General features: G+C 42.1%; 1 protein-coding gene across 1 annotated transcript in view; it reads left to right on the plus strand.

Annotated features, from left to right (window-relative positions):
* The window catches only part of LOC115464263 (kinesin-like protein KIF28P), a 112411-nt gene that overhangs the window by 56698 nt on the left and 34574 nt on the right, over nt 1-21139 (plus strand). Inside the window, exons 10-14 of the mRNA XM_030194662.1 lie at nt 888-1009; nt 3656-3746; nt 7262-7316; nt 9681-9804; nt 17260-17404. Of these exons, the coding sequence (XP_030050522.1) occupies nt 888-1009; nt 3656-3746; nt 7262-7316; nt 9681-9804; nt 17260-17404 (537 nt within the window). The remainder of the gene's footprint in view (nt 1-887; nt 1010-3655; nt 3747-7261; nt 7317-9680; nt 9805-17259; nt 17405-21139) is intronic.

Below are 21139 nucleotides of genomic sequence, written 5' to 3' on the forward strand. Positions count from 1 at the left end.
TTTAGGAGTGGACTAACACGGCTACCACACCTCTCCACTTAATGATTTTTGAAAGCTATAATATGGTGATTTCTGCTACAAAGGGCCTGCACAAGTATAGTTATACTTTCATCCCTAAAGAGTTCCTTTCTACCAGGGCATACGCTATTTTTGCACTTATGTTAAATGAAAAAGCAATATATTTACACATTTCTCACATATACAGGTACTTATTTGTACCCAGGGCAATGGAGGTTTAAGTGACTTGCCTAGAGTCACAAGGACATATAAGCTAGCACAACAATTAAGGTCTAAAGTAAACAGACAATGAACAAATTATCCAAGAGGCTCCTATACAAATGTTGAAAAGAACCTCAGCAACCAAAGAAGGAGATAATTTAACTTTTAATCTGCACTCAAACATTGGTTCCTTTTTCTTTCATTGGTCCTGGGGTTTTTCAATTCCGATGAAAGAAAAAGGAACCAATGTTTGAATGTAGATTAGAAGTGAAATAATCTGCTTTTTTGGTTGCTGAGGTCCTTTCCCCCATTTGTATAGGAGCATCTTAGAGAATTTTTTCATTGTCTGTTTACTTTAGAACTTAATTTTTTGTACTAGTTTACAGTTGGTCTAAAGTTCATCTCTGCTGTTTTCAGTGTATACATATCAACTAGCCTAAGACTTTGTTTAGTATTGAATCAGAAATATTTTGTGTAAGCAACACAAAGAATGTACGTTCAAGATATAAAGGAATTGAATATTTTAGTGAATTAACATTTTGTGGGTCGAAAGTTGCCTGAGGGAGGCCCCTGCCCAACTTTGTCGTGCCCAGGTGCCCCAGATTTGCAAACCAAAAATCTGCTAACCTTAAAATATACATCCTGGATTAGGTTCTGTCTTTTTGCAGAAGAGCTACACCATTTGCTGACTGAAAATGAGTTGCGCATTCAGGCTATTGAGGTTACTTGGGAGCACCAGCTGGAGGAGGCTCGGAAGGAATGGGAGCAACAATATGCTGCAGTTACTCAGGTCTTTACTCAGATCTTGATTCTACTTCATGATACCCTTCTTGTTCCAGTACCCTTCCTTGTCTGAGATCCAATGTTGCTTAGTCTATACTTCTCAGCGAGTGTTAGGAAGAGGTTGAGTTGTCAGAAATAAGTGTATACTTAACATTTTAAGGCACTGTATTAAATTATCCTTATATAAATTTAAAGGATCTTAAAATATTAGCTTTGTCATAGAAATATTGAATGATGGCAGATAAAGACCTTAAAGACCTTACGACCTATCAGTCTGTTCATACATACCAACTGCTCAGTTCTACAATTTGTTTCTGTCCTTCAGAGGTCTTCTGTGCTTTAGTGCTTATCCCATGCTTTCTTAAATTCACAAACTGTGCTTATCTCTACCACCTCTAGTGGGAAATTGTCCCATGTATCGACCACCATTTTTATAAAGAAATATTTCCACAGATTACTTCTGAGTCTACCTACTTTCACTTTCATTCTATGAGTTGTTGTTCTAGTCTTTCCTTTCCAATGAAAGAGGCCCATTCCCTGTGCATTTATACCTTGGAAGGATATACATCTATCATATCTCCTCTATCCTGCCTTTTTTTTTCCAGGGTATACATATTTAGATCTTTAATTTTGTCCCCATATGCTTTATAGCAAAGACCATTGACCTTTTAGTAGTCACTTTCTGGACTGATTCCATCTGGTTTATATCCTTTTGCAGGTGCAATCTCCAGAATTGCACATATTAACTCCAAAGAGGTCTCACCAGAGATGTATACTGAGACAATATTGCCTCCTTTTTTCCTACAGGCCATTCCTCCCTCTGTGACGTTCCTTATCGGTCCATAGGGGGCTCAGCTCCTGAGTGAATATTATGTCAATGAACCTCTGACCTCCAACCAGCAGATGTCAGCAGACTATCGGGCCAGCTGGCTGCCTGATTGCCTGCTTCATACCTGCTATTTCCTCTTGGAGGCCATCTGCTGGATTTGCATTTAAAATCAGTTCTTGATTAGCCTCTTTGCCAGAACATGAACTGCACTGCTTCAGTGTTAACTCAGGTTTGGTTTCCTTACTACCTTCTGTCTGTGGTTTGGATCTTGATTCTATTCCATGGTACCCTTCTTGTTCCAGTACTCTTTCCACTGCTGAGATCCAATCTTGCTTTCACCCTAGACTTCTTGAGAGTGTTTCTTGTTCCTGCTCCCTGCTTTTTTTCTAGGGCTTTTCTTGATCTAAGTATTCCATCCCAGGCCCCGCGTCTCATGCAGCTAAGGCCTAGAAGTCACCAGTACAAGAGGGCTCAACCCAAAAGGAAGGTAGCAACTATGACCTTCATAGCAAGGTCCCACATTGACATTCCAGCCTGGGAGTGCCATGCCCACTGAGGATTCTGTCAGTGGACCTTGGCCTGCTTGCTGTTCCTGGGTCATTCTAACTGATGAGATTCTTGTACTCTCTATGCATCCTCTTAGATTTTGCTGTTACCTTATCTACTTTTTTGGCTACCTTAAGATCCTCAGATATGATCATCCCCAGGTTCCACTCTTGTTTCATACACAGGTACATCCCCATTACCATTCTGTATACAATTCCCTAAAGACTTTGACCCAGATGGATGGCATTGCCTTTTGAAGTATTAAATCTTAGCAGCCAATCTCTTTCAGGGTATCTACTCTCTTGCATATCTGGGTATCTTCCACAAAAAAAAAAACCTCTTCCAACAGCCCTTCTGCAATATTGGTTATGAAAACTTTGAAAAGAGCTGGACCAAGAACTAATCCCTACAGCACACTATTGGTAACACACCTTCTCTCAAAGCGAACTCCAACACTATTACCTCTGATTACAACCTAATCAGCCCCTTTTAGGATCCATACTAAGGATGCTCAGATTATTTATTAGTTGCCTATGCTGAACCATCTGAAATGCCTAACTGAAAACCAAGCGTATAGGTTCTCCATTAAAATCGTCCATAGTACTTGAGGATTTGAGGGTGTCCAATGTGATGCCGATTTTTAAAAAAGGTTTCAGGGTGATCTGGAAATTATAGACTGGTAAGCCTGATGTCATGATTGTTGAATTTAATTATCAAATTTGTGAGGGGCTAGTCTATAGGCTTGAAAAGTAATTGTGGCGAGGAAGAGGGGGAAGACAGGGCTGAAGGTTTGTCTCAAAATGTTTACTATCCTTGCACTGACCCTAATATTACGCCTGCAACATAAAGATCAGGATGTGCTCTCTCCTGAGGTGACTTCATCAAGCAATAGGATAGTAATTTTTCAATAATCAAAATATCCGATGAGTATTTTTTCCTTTTTCTTCTTGTCTCCCCTTTAAGTATATTGTGGATAAATGAATTAGTTTATTGTGGGAGATTATTATGTTATGTGATATCTTTCTTTCTTTTTTTTTTTAATTATAATTATTCTAATATAATTAAATCAAAGTCTATAAATACAAATTTATTTTAAATGTCTGATGAAGACCTCTCAGGAAAACAAATATTTGTATTTCAGAGTTACTGTGCATGAAGAAGCGGTTTGAAATCTCCACCTTTTTCCTTTGAAATGCCTTTTTTCCCCACTTATATTTTCTTATATATTATAGTAAAAAAGAAAAAAGTTCATGATTTTTATGCATCTGAACTCTGCAGGAACGACGCATGATTCAGACATTCCCTTATCTCATGAATGTCAATGAAGACCCCCAGCTCTCTGGAGTTCTCAAACACTTCATCCAAAATGGTATTGTATTTCAGTTTCATCCCCTGTCGGATAGAGATGCCCAAAGTAAACCTATGTGTTTGCACAGACTAAGATTGTTTCAACATACTCAAGAACATGATGCAGTGCAAATCTTAAACAGGGGATTGTTTAATATCTAGGGCTTTTCAGGTTTTTACAGCTTGAGACAGGGAGGAGTCAATGCAGAAAGGTTCATGGTAGAGCTGCGTAGAGATGTCTGAATGCGTGGTTGCTACCGTGAGCATAAAAACACGCCATGTAGAAAGCTAAATGTATTTAACTTTTATGCACAGAAAACGTGTGGCTAATGGGGGGGACCATGTCTGAGACATGCACACAAAAGTTTCATGGTAACCCGGCTTCTTTGTGCGCATGTTCAAGGAAAACAGAAGTGCCGGCATACATCGGTGCCTTTTCTTTGCGCCTAAGTATGAGCCTCACTGTTACTCAGGTTGTGAGCCCTTGAGCCCAGGCCGAGACCTAGTGTAGGTGTTAGGCCGAGGCCGAGGTTGGGCCGAACAGGCACTACACACTACCCCAGCTACCAAGCCCTGCACACACACACACACAGCAACCAACTTGCACCTCCAGAAAAGGGAAGATAGGGCATACAGGCGGGCCTCACGGCCTATCAGGAACCCATTTACTCAGAATTCAAGCAGGCGGGCCTCACGGCCAAACCGGAACCGACTCATACTTAGGGAGGGAAGAAAGGGAAGCACACACAGAAAGACGTCAAGCAGAACCCCACGACATACAAAGGAAATGAGGGACTACGAAATAAAGATACTGTAGGCAGAGACCCTCAGCAGACAGGGAAAGAAAAAGTCAGCAAAAAGGAGTACAGAGCCCAACACACACACCAAGCACAGAAAGGGAATAGTGCTCAGCAATACAGGCAATAGTTACAGGAAAGGAAGAACTAGAATGGTCACAAGGAAAGACTGCACTAAGCAGACAACTGCTAGAAGCAGGGAAACTCTGCAAATAAAGGGTTAAACCAAACTCTGAAACACACAGCTGCTAGAGGCAGGGAACACCGCAGATAAAGGGTTAAACCAAATTCTGAAACACACAGCTGCCAGAGGCAGGGAACACTGCAGATAAAGGGTTAAACCAAACTCTGAAACACACAGCTGCCAGAGGCAGGGAACACTGCAGATACAGGGTTAATCAGAAGTACAGGGAAAGAGCAAATAAACAACCCCCCACAGAGAGAAACAAAGGAGCCAGAGTCTGCTACAAGGGCAGGACTTACCAACAGAATACAAACACAGCACAGGAGGGTAACTCCAAAGGAAGAGGAACTAAAACAAAGTGGAACGGGATGAGGTAGGAACTCACCACACAGCACCACAGCCAAACAGAGAGAATCTCAGGTGCAGAATAAAGAGGTAATTAGGCACATGCTGGAAGCAGCCAGCAGACAGAGACAAAGCAACTGAAAACTGCAAACGAGGTAAGGAGTAACCAAACTCCCCGAAAACACAGAGCTAATAGCTCAGACAGAGTGAAGGGAAGGCTTCAGCAGAATAGGAATAACGCCAAAGCAGGGGTTGTAGGGAAAGGTAAGCTTAAGTAGATCAGACTGACATCAGCTCAGCCTCTGACGGGCCAATCAGGAGCAGTCCCAAGCATTCCCCTGTCTGACTAGCAGAATTCTAACAGAATCATAACACTCACAAAAGTTGCTCGCACATAAAATTCTTGCGAGGCTCATATTTAGGCACAGAAGAACAAGTGCTGATGTGTGCTGTTAAACTTTGTTTTGGTTGGACATGCTAACATGTTTTGTTACTTCCTGTCTGCCTTTGAAACCTGCAGGCTCTTCCTTCTAGTTGTAAACGACAACAAAACTGGCAGTTAAATCTCAAAAACTGGCATGAAATGCTCTCTGTGAACCCCTGTTTGCTGCCTCAGACTTGGCGAAAACATTTGCATGGTAACTGTGCGTCAAAAGCCCCAGTTTACTTCTGTGCTTTGCCACGGAATACTCAGTGGCCTCTTTAGCATTAATGTTAATGCAGCATGTGGCCATGTATTCCATGCAACTTAACACCTATGCATGATCCCTCTTTGTATTGTTTGGCACATACAACCCACAGTCAACCTGCGGTAACTACAAAGGTAGGCCCACATAGTTTTCTGCATTGGCCCCTGAGTGAGTAGCACAGAATATAGATCAATGAGAAAAGGAACTGATCAGAAAGTAATTAACACACAGTATTTGAATCTCTAAAACAGAACAGTGGCACTTGGTGCAGTCTCTATAATATAATAGGCTTTAACTTATGGTATTTGAATATCTCAACGTATGTACCGTCATCTTAGAGGAGTAAACTCCAAGAGCTCTGAGTGTGTTACAAACAACCTATAATAGCAGTGTCCCTATATGCTTTCTGCTCTAGTAAATGTTTCCTCAATATGTAAATATTAGAGTGCACACTCAAGGCAAAAAAAAAGACAGAAAATAAGGCCTTTTCTAAAAAGATTATTTATTATTTAAAAAAATATGATCACATAACCCGAGATGGCTGCATCAAAGGGTTACACATCTCTAAAATAAAACATACAAATACAATTTTATTACAGGGTCTCATTTTATGCAATGAGACTCTGTGCTAAAATAACCCAACTTGTGGTTAAATAACCCAACTTAACAGTAACCTATGTTGATAACTTCCCCCCCTGTGAGAGGTATAGGTGCAGGTATCCCTATTAACACTCCCTCACTGAAGGTACAGGTTAGCCACCTTACAGCAGGTGGTGCAAAGAGGACGCAGTTTAGCTGCAGTGACAGTCAAGAAGCATAAACAGCTGTTTTCTGTGGGATCTAGATTATGTGCACTTTAAGTCAGACTTTATAGTTCAATGCCTGGAACTCTCCTCCACTCCAAAGACTGTGAGTGTTAGGATAAAGCACAGGAATTGAACCCAGGTCTTCTGCTTGTCATCAGAGCAGTTCAGAGCTTCTGACTATATACAGTGATCCAGAACTGGAGCACAGACTGCATTTTAAACTTTGTACCCTAGTCCATAAGATCCTCTATGGAGCAGCCCCAGCATATATGGATGCCCTTGTCAACTTAGAACTGCTCGTTTTTACTTAAACCTCCATTACCCTGCGTGTTCTGGACTCAAGTATAAAACCACATATGCTTCCACCTTTTCCTATGTCAGTACTCATTGGTGGAATGCGTTACCTAAATCGGTAAAAATGGTTCAAGATCATGACTTTCAGGAAGTCTCTCAAGACCTACTTATTTGGGCAAGCTTACCCTAAAGATCCTTTCTTGCCTCAATGATTCCTGGACTCCAACCCCTCTAGTGATCTTGCGGACTTACCTACTTTTTTTTCCTATCCCTTTACCTCTCCGTCCCACTTATCCCTTTTCCATTTATTGTACTCGCCTGTTTGCTACTTAAATGTTGTAAGCCACATTGAGCCTGCCAGCGGTGGGAAATTGTGGAGTATAAGTGCTGTAAAATAAATAAATAAATTTAATCTTTTTCAGATTCATGTGAAGTTGGCCAGTCCACCTCAAATGCAATAATACTTAGAGGCTTAGGGTAAGTAGGATTGAAACAGCACGGCACTTGACTCTAGTGTGTCTTCCAGATCCTGTGTTAAAATACTACATTCCAGATTCTCAAAAGCATTCTCATTAGATTTTGAAGTTGGTATTTTTCCATTTTCAATGTTGTCATTTATTTTCCCTTCATTTAGAATTCACATTAGAAGGAAGAAATACAATATATAAATATTGCATTATTTATTTATTTATTTATTTGGATTTTGTTCACACCTTTTTTAGTAGTAGCTCAAGGTGAATTACACTCAGGTACACTGGGTATTTCCCTGTCCCTGGAGGGCTCACAATCCCTAATCCACACCACTAACATTAACATACCTCAATCCTACCCCCCACATCTCTCCCTCTTGTCCTTCTCTACACAATTGTATTATCTGTGTGATACTTTGTCATCCCTGTGATACTTTGTAACCACACATTGTAAGCCGCACTGAACCTGCTATCGAGCGGGAAAGAGCGGGGTATAAATGCTACAAATAAATAAATAAATAATATTCAAGCACCTTTTTTTACTTCATTTGCAGCTTTCTTTAAATTAGTACCTTATTTTCTTACTCCTGTTACTCTGTCTATCTATCTCTGTGTTCCATCTTTGCTTACACCCTATGCTATTAAAATGTTTTATTGCGTATTGTGTTGACATTGTAACATAGCAAACTATGTCATACTGTTGTTTGAATATTTTACTGCTGTAATTGTCTATTGCTTATGTTTGACTCATTCGCGCTGTAGCTACGGGTGGGCCTGACCCACCAATCCGTGCCCAAACAATGCACAGCAGCATTTCAGCCATTTGCAAGCTTCCAGCAGCTGTTCTGACCTTTTCACTCCTCCTTCCATTGTGTTTGTCCCCTTTCACTCCGCCTTCCCTCTTTCTCTCTCCACTTCTACCCAGCATCTGCCCTTTCTCTCCTGCTTTCTATCCAGTGTCTGCCCTCTTTTTCTCCTCAATTCTAGCCAGTGCCTGCCCTCTTTCTCTTCCCCTGAAGAAGAACGGGTCAAATCACAATTCTCAGAGTGCGTTCTATATATATATATTTTAATTGGTTAGTCACTACCAGGCAATATAATGATTAGTGTACAACTTACTTCAAAGTATATACACGTAACTGTGGGAGAGCATTCAGGAATTGTCCTAATACATTCTGCCAAACAAGGCAATGCTTGCCTTTTTACATTATCTTTGAGTTAGAAACTGCAGTTTGGTCTCTTTCTGCTTTAATTAGGCATATGGCCTTGGAAAGTTCTAGTCCTATATCCTGCAATTTTCACTTCATACCAGGGCTGGCGAAATGCGGTAAGCAGGGTATGCAGGGGAGGGGGCGCCAACATTCAGGGGTGCCTGGCTTTAGCCCTCCCCAGCTGCCCTGCTCTTTTTCACTGCCACTGCTCTGCTTGTAGTCAAATGGTCTGGTACGCCGGCACCGTGTGCTCCTCTATGTCACAAAATTAACTGCTTCCTGTCCCCGACAGCGGCCAATCCAGGCCAAGGGCACCTGGCGAGCTTCCCAAATGTACAAACATTCTATACATGTTATTCCTGGAATTGTGGATTTTTCCCAAGTCCATTTAGTAGTGGTCTATGGACTTGTCCTTTAGGAAACCGTCTAACCCGTTTTTAAAACTCTGCCAAGCTAACCGCCATCACCACGTTCTCTGGCAACGAATTCCAGAGTTTAATTATGCGTTGGGTGAAGAAACATTTTTTCCGATTTGTTTAAAAAATTTACTACACTGTAGTTTCATCGCATGCCCCCTAGTCCTAGTATTTTTGGAAAGCGTGAACAGACGCTTCACATTCAGGGGGATGCTGGGCTGGGTTGGGCAGGGCAGGGGGGCGCCAGAGACCCTAGCATCGGCCCTTCTTCACACACAGTACACCGATAAGGCATCCGGAAGCACTAAGACCTAGTTCCCCCTCCTGCTGGCCCTGGATTCACATAGAGTTCATTTTCCAGTATTACAGTCCCCCCTTCCATCCATTATCTGCCTTCTTTCTTCCATCCATGGTCTGTCCCCTCTCTTTCCTTACTTCTATCCAGTGTCTTCCCTCTCCCACCTGCCTGCTTGCTGCTGCCTCCTGCTGCCGCCACTTCACCAGACCAGCAGCAGTGGCAAAACAAGTCCCACTCAATAAAGCTCTCTTTTCCAGCAGCTGTAGTTTTATTCTTGGTTTTGCCTTCACTATTGACTGAGATGATAAACCTGGCAATTTTAAGTTGCTTTTATCCATAAACAAAATAATGAAAAGAGATGGATTTGTGATGAACGATGTTTACATATACTCCCTCCCTGTGATATATCTGACAGTTATTTGCATTATTTGTGTCTGTCTTGCCAGTATTTTTCACAGGCACGCTACCTTCACAAGTACCAAGAACAGAGTTGCTGTAATACCACATGGTAAAGCCAAAGTCGTTATTAATGGGGTGCCCATTTTTACAAAAACTAAACTTCAGCATCTGGTAAGTTTCCTGTGAGTCATAATATGCAAAAGAAATCTTTTATGTAAACTGGGGAATAACGTCTGGCAAGCTGCATAGTTTGTAAGCACTAGGGAATGGGGAATGGGACTTGATATACTGCTTTTCTATGGTTTTTGCAACTACAATCAAAGCAGTTTATCTGGGGCAATGGAGGGTTAAGTGACTTGCCCAGAGTCATAAGGAGCTGCAGCAGGTGTCAAACCCAGTTCCCCCAAGTTCAAGGTCCGCTGCACTAACCACTAGGCTACTGCTCCCCTCCATTTGATATTCTGCCTTTCTGTCCAGAGTCACAAAGAGCTGCAGTGGGAATTGAACCCAGTTTCCCTGGTTCTCTGGCTGCTGTACTAACCACTAGGTTATTCCATTAGCAGGGGGTATGTGCTGCTGACTCTCACTTCCTTGAAATGATAGCTTCTGAGAATATATGGCTTCAGAGGAGCAGCCACTGGAGTTCCTCTTCCATCACATTTACACAGATAGATCACCTAGTCCCAAAGTAGACAATTGCCTAATCTGCCTATTGGAAATCCATCCCTGGTTCTAAGGATGTGCACTACCTTGGGGGTATTCTGAAGCACATGTCTTGAAGGTCAAATTCTTGAGAAGTATGATTGTGTTTTTGTACCTACAGAATCTGGATTGTGGTTTTCCATTTATAATCGGGAGCTGCACTAGCAAGAAGAAGCAAAATCATGTGATTTATTTTGGCATGCAAACAGGGTAGATTCAAATAGGTATAACTGTTTTAAGCAATATCGTATATTTCATTTTCTATTTAATAAATAACCCAAGCTTTGGACAGATGGCAGTGTATCACTTGTGTTGGAATATAACATGTTGGACAAGGGGAAACCTGGCAGTCTGTGAAGATGCACATAAATTTCCCAAGATCACAGATTGACCTGATCTGTCAAATGTTTATACCGGTTTAAAACGTGGCTTCTTTACTCCAAAATGCTCCAAGCGATTAATGAGAATGGATAATTAATAGTGTCAAAAGTAGCACAAGAAGAGTGGAAGAAGAGTCTTCATCATAATAATTATCATTCATTATTGCTACTAATGGACTCAAATTAAGAGCATAATAGTCAAACTTAGTTTTAGTTAGGATTTTGTCCAAATCGCATATGGGTATGGGTCTTGACATTTGATATACCACCTTTCTGTGGTTATAGCCAAAATTGTTTACAGATCATATTTAAATCAGTAAATATGACCTCATAAAAATTTGAATCTGACATTTTACTGGCATAATAAAAGACGTAATCTGGGAACAGGAGAGGCAAGATGGTGCCTTGGAGGACGAGGCAGGTTGCAAGTTCTCTTATTTTTTATGTGTTTTTTCAGCGGTCCTATTTCTGGTCTTAGTCCTATTGCGTGGGAAGAAAAGAAAAAGAAGGTCCTGGACTTAGCCTGCACCTTGGGTTTCTCCATCATCTGCAGGGTTCATGGACTTATTTGCACTGCACTGCACCGCACCAAACATCAGTGCAGGCTGATGGGTCACTTGAATGGGCAGAGAGGGAAGGTATGCTCTTATCTCCCCTTGAGAGCAGTGTTTCGGGGAGCCTGGGTGAGAGTGATCCTCAGTTGAACTTCACAGAAGATCACCATGCTCTGGCAGCTGCCAGGGCTCCATTTGAGCAGTGGTGTCATTGATGTATGTCTTGCTGAAAGGTCCTCATTTTTTACATTAATTTTCAGTGACAAACCTGGGGGAGGGGGGGAATAGGCAGACAAACATAGCTTCTTTGAGAGGAGTAAATACATACTACTTCAACATGCTGTTCAAAACCGTTGTCTTTCTTCCATCTCAAGCTGTTCTTGATCTGCTCTCTACATTAAACAAAAACAGGCTTGCCAATGTCTTCAGTGACCTGTTCCTGGCCAGATCCAAGGGTAAATCTATACTAGACAAAACAACACACCAGTCAAAATAGCCAATCACATAGTGATAATGTAGTGTATAGGAGAAAAACCCTCAGAACCTATCTGACCATCCGTCCTAGGTATACAACATGCCAAAAAAATGGCCGTTGATAGTTTCTATCACGGGGGGTTTTATTTTTCTCCACTGATTTTTTTTCTTTTTTTCTAATGTGCAAATAAAATGCCTCAAAAATACAACTAGAACTACTTAATGAACATAATAATGCTGGAAGCGCCAGGTGCGAGCAAATGTATATACACTCAACGTCACCATAAAGTGGCTTCCTCAGGGACTTCTATGCTCACTTGCTTGTTATGCTTATAGAGCTTTCCAGTTTTATTCTGTTTGCTCACTTCACAACAAAATGACGCCATTTTGTTTTTAATTTGACTTTTGTGTGAAGGGAATATCTTCGTCTTTTCTGTGGTTTTGCCCAGTATGTTTCATCATTGGTCATTCCAATACTTGACAATTAAGTGCAATAAAATGTATCTTAGACAAAGGAAGCACCAATGTGATCCATGGAGCAAACCCTATAGATGTCAATGTTACTAAACAAAGTACAAAAATGGCATCTAAATTGGCTAAAACGGGCAAGGAACATATTAAGCACACCGTAGGCAAGATAGTGGCTAACTGCAACCTGAGACCCTTACTAGTGTTAGGAGATCTCTGTCTGAATCAGTGGTGGAGATGTTGGAAAGTTTGATATGGACAGTTAGATGGGGTAACCCAGGCCATTAAAGAGATGGGCAAGAGGCAGGCCAAGGTGGGTGCTTCCTTCATCTGCAGTGAAATGTGTGGCACTGAGGAGTAAGCAAGGAGCACAATACAGGAGGTTTCCAAACAAAGTATCATTTGCTAAAGGTGAGGAAAACCTGAGGATCTCAAAAATCGATCCCAACCTAATAATTTGCATTTGATGAGTATCTTGGAAGTGATCAGAGATAGCTCATTGGTCATATTTCTGGAGAGGTGAATGGCCAAGAAACTCCTCCTAGAAGTGAGCATGAACTGGGCCAGAGGTATGAGCGGCTTCACTTGTTCTGAGCTATGCTCCCCCTCCCCCCTCCATCTACTTTCTCTCCTACAGGGTTTGGACTTGATTCTCTGGCATTCACATTGCTATTGACCCACACACATTCCTGCTCTGATCTACACCCAGCAAACTATGCACTACATGGAAGTGACACTTTGGACTTCATTCTCTGGCATTCACATTGCTGTCGACCTGTCAATTCATGCTGTGATTGGCACTGTTGATCTGCGCTTATTCCTGCTGCAATCTACACCCAGCAAGCTATATATCATACAGAAGGGACTTTTTGGATGTAATTCTTTGGCATTTGCATTGCTATTGACCTGTGCACATTTCCGCTTTTGATTTTTGTTTTGACTGCTTTTACTCTTGCCCTTTCTCAGAACCCAACGATATAGAGAACTCCCCGAAAAAGTAAGGTCAAAATAGAAAAATCAAAAAATACTCTCAACAAATCATAAAGTTAAGTCTAGATGGCAGAGAAATGCATACACATAAACATTAATAATTATGATTAGTTGAGTCCTCAGTATGGCATATATAAATGGGGAATAGAGCTAATGCTCCTCCCTAACCCACAGCCGTATAGAATTACAATTCACAATCGACTAAAACTTCACACCGTCATCAGACGCAGCTATGTGTGAATCAAGTGCATAAGTACATAAGTAATGCCACACTGGGAAAAGACCAAGGGTCCATCGAGCCCAGCATCCTGTCCACGACAGCGGCCAATCCAGACCAAGGGCACCTGGTGAGCTTCCCAAATGTACAAACATTCTTTACATGTTATTCCTGGAATTGTGGATTTTTCCCAAGTCCATTTAGTAGCGATTTATGGACTTGTCCTTTAGGAAACTGTCTAACCCCTTTTTAAACTCTGCCAAGCTAACCGCCTTCACCATGTTCTCTGGCAACGAATTCCAGAGTTTAATTACGCGTTTGGTGAAGAAACATTTTCTCCGATTTGCACCAAAAAAAATAATAAACAGTGCTACAGTGAAAAAATATAGTGTATGAAAGATTAATATCTCTGTAATCAACACTAACTATAGGTGTAATAAAATAACTGATTCTTTATGGCTATGGGTTAGGGAGGATCATTGGCTCTATTCCTCATTTACATATCCTACACTGAGGACTCAACTAATCATAATTATTAATGTTTATGTGTATGCATTTATCTGCCATCTACGCTTACAGTACTTTATGATTTGTAGATAGTATTTTTGATTTTTCTTTCTCAGAACCCAACATCCTATGTAACTGCCTAGATTTGCCTAATGATTAATTGGCCTAGAAGGTTGGTTTCTTTGACTGTTTCTCAATGCTTACGTTTGTCCCTCCAAACAGATGTGTAAATAATCTGCAATGAAAGCAAATCTGACAAAAACTAGGCTTTTTAACTTTGATGGAACATTTTGCAGACAAGTATGGCTATACGTTTTTGTGCTATAGAACTTATTATATTTTTGATGACCTTCCTCTAACCTTCAAACAGCAAACAATGGTATGAATTGTGTGCCAGTGCTGCAAATTTTGCAAATCACTGTGGATTTTACCATTTTCCACAATTTGTGAAGATTTTCTTTTGGGTTTTACTATTGAAGTCTATGGTGAGTAAATGTTCAATTTACTTGCTAATTGTTTGGGGATTTTTTTGTACCAACTACCTGATGCTTCAGTCTACAGTGAAGGAAAAAGATGTCATGGAACTACAACTTCTGCCATACAATAGAGGTCTTTTTGTTTTATAAAAATAGTATTTTACATGCTGAAATGGCCTCTTACAAAAATTACCCAGAGCATATGTGCACATATTTATGCACACAACAAAGAACACAGCGAAGATGACACAAAAATGAAGGTCTTAGACGATGTATAAAAAGCCCACTTTATTTGATGAGTCCAGAACAATGTGGTAGCTCGAGGTGACGCGACACGGCTGTGTTTCGGCCATCTGGCCTGCGTCAGGAGTCTTAGAGGGGCATAATTGAATGAAAACGCTTATCTCCATGGGCGTTTATCTCCGAGAACGGGTCCGTGAAGGGGCGGACCGAACCGTATTTTGGGAAAAAATAGACGCCCATGTTTTATTCAACAATGTGTGAGCTGGGCGTTTTTGTTTTTCAGCGATAATGGAAAATGAAAGCGCCCAGCTCAAAAACGAATAAATCCAAGACATTTATTCGTGGGAGGGGCCAGGATTCGTAGTGCACTGGTCCCCGTCACATGCCAGGACACCAACCGGGCACCCTAGGGGGCACTTTTACAAAACCAAAAAAACAGGTAAAAGAGCTCCCAGGTGCATAGCACCCTTCCCTTATGTGTTGAGCCCCCCAAATCCCCCTCAAAACCCACTGCCCACAAGTCTACACCATTACTATAGCCCTAAGGGGTGAAGGGGGGCACCTACATGTGGGTACAGTGGGTTTGGGGGGGTTGGACGACTAATAAGCATTAAGCAGCACAATTGTAACAGGTAGGGGGGATGGGCCTGGGTCCACCTGCCTGAAGTCCACTGCACCCCCTAACAACTCCTCCAGTGACCTGCATACTGGTGCCAGGGAGCTGGGTATGACATTTGAGGGTGAAAATAAAAAGTTGTGAAACATCATTTTTTTGTGGTGGGAGGGGGTTAGTGACCACTGGGGGAGTCAGGGGAGGTCATCCCCGATTCCCTCCAGTGGTCATCTGGTCATTTAGGGCACTTTTTGGGGCCTTATTCGTGAAAAAACAGGGTCCAGGAAAAGTGTCCTAAATTCTAGCTAAAAACGCATACTTTTTTCCCATTATCAGTGAAATGCGCCCATCTTTGTTCAGCAGATAACCACGCCCCAGTTCCGCCTTCGCCACACCTCTGACACGCCCCCATCAACTTTGTCCGCATCCGCAACGGAGTGCAGTTGAAAACGTCCAAAAATCGGCTTTCGATTATACCGCTTTATTCGTTTTTGCGAGATAAACATCCATCTCCCGATTTAGGTTGGAACTTGGGCGTTTTTCTCGTTCGATTATAAGCAGGTTAATGTTCTTTTGAAAGGGTCCGTTTTACGTTTCGAACAGGCGATGTATCACTGCCGACCCTGCACAATGGAGCATTGAGCCCCACAAACGAGGTCTCTGTTTGAAAACAGAAGGATAGACATAATTTGTTTCTATGGACCCTTCGTCTAAGACCTTCATTTTAACATAGTAATATAGTAACATAGTAGATGACGGCAGAAAAAGACCTGCACGGTCCATCCAGTCTGCCCAACAAGACAACTCATATGTGCTACTTTTTGTGTATACCCTACTTTGATTTGTACCTGTGCTCTTCAGGGCACAGACCGTATAAGTCTGCCTAGCACTATCTCCGCCTCCCAACCACCGGCTCTGGCACAGACCGTATAAGTCTGCCTAGCACTATCTCCGCCTCCCAACCACCAGCCCCGCCTCTCAACCACCGGCTCTTGCACAGACCGTATAAGTCTGGCCGGCACTAACACTGCCTCCCACCACTGGCTCTGGCACAGACTGCATTTTTGTATCATCTTTGCTGTGTTTTGTTGCTTTGAGCTTGCGAAGACCGTGTTCTTCTATATTTATGCACATACATCCTTTATCCTTTATGCACATACGTTCTTCCAACCTGGAGAGAGGAATTTCTGAGGTTGGACCTGGAGAGAGGTTTGGACTTATGAACATATTTTATAAAGTATGCAATGTACGCACAAAATAAGTATATGCATGTACTTTCCATGAGTAATTTTCAAAGGGAAAGTATATACTTGAGGGTCAAAACATACTTTCCATTTGAAAACTGATTGAAATTACATGCACAGGTAAGCTGACCTGTTATAAAATTACCCTTTAGACTATTTTTAAGATCACTCCATCATTTATTTTTCTTCAATAGGTAACCACAGTCTGCAGAGCAATTTGCAGTTTTAGGAAAAATACCATAAAAATTGTCTTAAATTAGTAATGTGCTGTCAAGGGGTCTTTTGAAGACCACTGGAAACCCCTTGTTAAATTATTTCCAAAAACAAATCTAAAATAAATCATATGCTACTACAGGTTTTATTTGTTGGTCCAATGACAGATATCAGAACCTGCTATAAATCCACTTTGTAAAAGAGAAAGTATGTCTCAGAGTAAAGCAAAGCTGGCAAGAGACCCTGGATGAGAAATTGGTGGCATGTCACTTTCTAAAATTAAAAGCTGCCTGATTTAAGAAGTTCTATAGTGTCTGGGCACCTCTGCAATGTTATTTGGGTGTAGTGGAATAACCTAGTGTTGCATTTGATCATTTCTTTCTCAGGAGTGGGGCGGGGTAGAGGGTGCACTGTCTGGCATTGTTCTTGACCTTATTGTATTGTATTTGATAAATAATAAAGTTGTAAACTTAAAAAAAAAAAAAGAAGTGTGATATTTACCTCTCCAGCTGATCTTACCAAGCATTCTCTTGTTTCTTTTTAAGGATCGTATTGTTCTGGGATCTAACAGCACTTACCTTTACATTGGGTTTCCCGCAGAGCGTGGCCACGAGGACCTGACCAGATTTGACTATGATTTCTTTCAGTCAGAGCTGGCAGCAGCTGAGGGGATTAGTGTTGATAAACTTGGTAAGGTTGACTTGCTGTGTCCACTATACTAATTAACCGTCTGCACTTTTTGTATGCCACTTGATGCAGTAATAAAGTCGGGCCAATATTCAAAAGAAGGTATACATTCACCAATGGCCAGTAAACATGTAAGTTCTTTAGCTGTGTATTTTTGAAACTTATACAGACAATAACATGCTGAAAATTTGACAAAATGGCTCCATACTATCCATAAGATATGGAGCTTGGTTGGGGCGGAATGAGAGCGGGCTAAACATTTATTCAGATAGTGACAATATTCAGCTGCTCTCTGGATAATTGATATGTTTAATCTAAGCCTGCTATAAAGCAGGTCTAAACTAAACTGTTGGTATGGTGACCACATTATCTATATATTCTGTGGCACCACCTATATGAATAGGTATACTGAATACATGTATATTAGCAGCAAGAAGCCAGCAAAAGAATCAGTTGGACCGCTAAATGACCGAGGGATAAAAGGGGCATACAGGGAAGACAAGGCCATAGTAGAGAGATTAAATGAATTCTTTGCTTCAGTCTTCACCGAGGAAGATGTGGGAGAAATACTGGTGCCAGCAATAGTATTCAATGCTGACAAATCATAGAAACTGAAACAAATCTCTGTAAACATGGAAGATGTAATAGAGCAATTTGACAAATTGGAAGAGTAGCAAATCGCCTGGAACAGATGGTATAACATCCCAGAGCACTATTAGAATTGAAAAACGTTCAAATATTTGAAAGGTATTAATCCACAAACAAATCTTTTCCGGAGATGGGAAGGCGGTAAAACGAGAAGACATGAAATGAGATTGAAGGGGGGCAGACTCAGGAAAGATGTCAGGAAGTATTTTTTCACGGAGAGGGTGGTGGATGCTTGGAATGCCCTCCCGCAGGAGGTGGTGGAGATGAAAACGGTAACAGAATTCAAACATGCGTGGGATATGCATAAAGGAATCCTGTGCAGAAGGAATGGATCCTCAGAACCTTAGCTAAAATTGGGTGGCGGAGCAGGTGGGGGGAAGAGGGGTTGGTGGTTGGGAGGTATGGATAGTGGAGGGCAGACTTATACGGTCTGTGCCAGAGCCGGTGATGGGAGACGGGACTGGTGGTTGGGAGGCGGGGAATACTGCTGGGCAGACTTATACGGTCTGTGCCCTGAAAAAGACAGGTACAAATCAAGGTAAGGTATACACATATGAGTTTATCTTGGGCAGACTGGATGGACCGTGTAGGTCTTTTTCTGCCATCATCTACTATGTAACTTGCAGAGCTATTGTTAGTAATATACAATTTATCTTTAAAATCAAGCATGGAACTAGAAGATTGGAGGGTGGCCAATGTAACGCTGATTTTTAAAAAGGGTTCCAGAGGTGATCCGTGAAATAGATCGGTGAGCCTGACATTGGTGCCTGGCAAAATTGTAGAGACTATTATAAAGAACAAAATTACAGAGTAGAAGCATGGATTAATGAGACAAAGCCAACATGGATTTAGTCAAGGGAAATCTTTCCTCACCAATCAACTACATTTCTTTGAAGGGGTGAATAAGCATGCGGATAAAGGTGAGCCGGTCGATATTGTGTATCTGGATTTTCAAAAGGCATTTGTAAAAGTACCTCATGAAAGATTCCTGAGGAAATTAAATTTGTTGACACAAAATTATTCAAAGTTGTTAAATCGCAAGAGGATTGTGAAAAATTGCAAGAGGACCTTACGAGACTGGGAGACTGGGCATCCAAATGGCAGATGACTTTTAATGTGAGCAAGTACAAAGTGATGTATGTGGGAAAGAGGAACCCATATTACAGTTACGTGATGCAAGGTTCCACATTAGGAGTCACCGCCCAGGAAAAGGATCCTAGGTGTCATCGTTGATGATACAGTGAAACCCTCTGCTCAATGTGCAGTAGTGGCTAAGAAGCAAATTAAATGTTAGGAATTATTAGGAAAGGAATGGAAAACAAAACTAAGAATGTTATAATGCCTTTTTATCACTCCATGGTGCGACCACACCTCGAATACTGTGTGCAGTTCTGGTCACCACATCTCAAAAAAGATGTGGAGGGGCATTTTCAAAAGGGACATCCAAGTTTCGATTTGGACGTCCTTGCAAAACATCCCAATCCAGGGGCGGGGAAACCCATATTTTCAAAACAAGATGGACATCCATCTTTCATTTCGAAAATACTGTCAGGGATGTCCAAATCCTTAAATTTCGCCGTCCCTAGATTTGGACGTCCCTAGACATTGACATTTCTGATTTTTGGTGATTTTCGAAACCAAAGACACCCATCTCAGAAACGACCAAATGCAGCCATTTGGTTGTGGGAGGAGCCAGCATTTGTAGTGCACTGGTCCCCCTGATAAGCCAGGACACCAACCGGGCACCCTAGGGGGCACTGCAGTGGACTTCATAAAATGCTCCCAGGAACATAGCTCCCTTACCTTGTGTGCTGAGCCCCCCAACCCCCCCCCCCCAAAACCCACTACCCACAACTGCACACCACTACCATAGCCTTTACGGGTGAAGGGGGGCACCTAGATGTGGGTACAGTGGGTTTGTGGTGGGTTTTGGAGGGCTCACTGTTTCCTCCACAAACGTAACAGGTAGGAGGGGATGGGCCTGGGTCCGCCTGCCTGAAGTGCACTGCACCCACTAAAACTGCTCCAGGGACCTGCATACTGCTGTCATGGACCTGAGTATGATGTCTGAGGCTGGCATAGAGGCTGGCATGACATAGTAACATAGTAGATGACGGCAGAAAAATACCTGCATGATCCATCCAGTCTGCCCAACAAGATAAACTCATATGTGCTACTTTTTGTGTATACCTTACCTTGATTTGTACCTGTCCTTTTCAGGGCACAGACCGTGTAAGTCTGCCCAGCACTATCCCCGCCTCCCAACCATAGACATATTTTGAAAGATGTTTTTTGAGGGTGAGAGGGGGTTAGTGACCACTGGGGGAGTAATGGGAGGTCATCCCTGATTCTCTCCGGTGGTCATCTGGGCACCTTTTTGTACCTTATTCGTAAGAAAAACAGGTCCGCGTGAAAATGTCCAAGTGCTCCTCAGGGACGTCCTTGTTTTTTTTGATTATGTGTCAAGGACGTCCAAGTGTTAGGCACGCCCAAATCCCACCTTCGCTATGCCTCTGACACGCCCCCTTGAACTTTGGCTGTCCCTGCAACAGAGTGCAGTTGAGGATGTCCAAAATCAGCTTTCGATTATACCAATTTGGACGTTTCTGGGAGAGCCAAATTGCAGTGCAGAAGCATAACACATGCCGGGTAGTGTTGCATAATAAAGTCAATTACAAGTGAGGTCACAGGTAAGGGTGCTGCTTAATTCCAAACACCCCAAGCAAGTTTGGCAAGCAGGAAGATCCAAACCGGACTGGAATGACTTCTGAAACATGCTTGTGAAACAGCAAGAAAACAGTCTATAGCAGCCACAGGGTCCGGCCACCAGGGGGCAAAGTGAGCACAGACATGGAAAATAGTCACAATCGTGACAGTACCCCCTCCTCAAGGCCCCCCTGGTCTCCCCAGAAGATTCAGGTTTCCAAGGGTAACTGTGGTGGGAAATCTACTGATAGGTTTCACAACATGAACAAGGATTACTGGACAGGGACCCAGACTTGAATCAAGAACCGAACCGGAATTGGGACCCGGACTGGAATCAGGAGCTGAACCGGGACTGGGACCCGGACTAGAATCAGGAGCTTGACT

The sequence above is a fragment of the Microcaecilia unicolor genome, chromosome 3 (assembly GCF_901765095.1).
Source record: "Microcaecilia unicolor chromosome 3, aMicUni1.1, whole genome shotgun sequence".
NCBI lineage: Eukaryota > Metazoa > Chordata > Amphibia > Gymnophiona > Siphonopidae > Microcaecilia > Microcaecilia unicolor.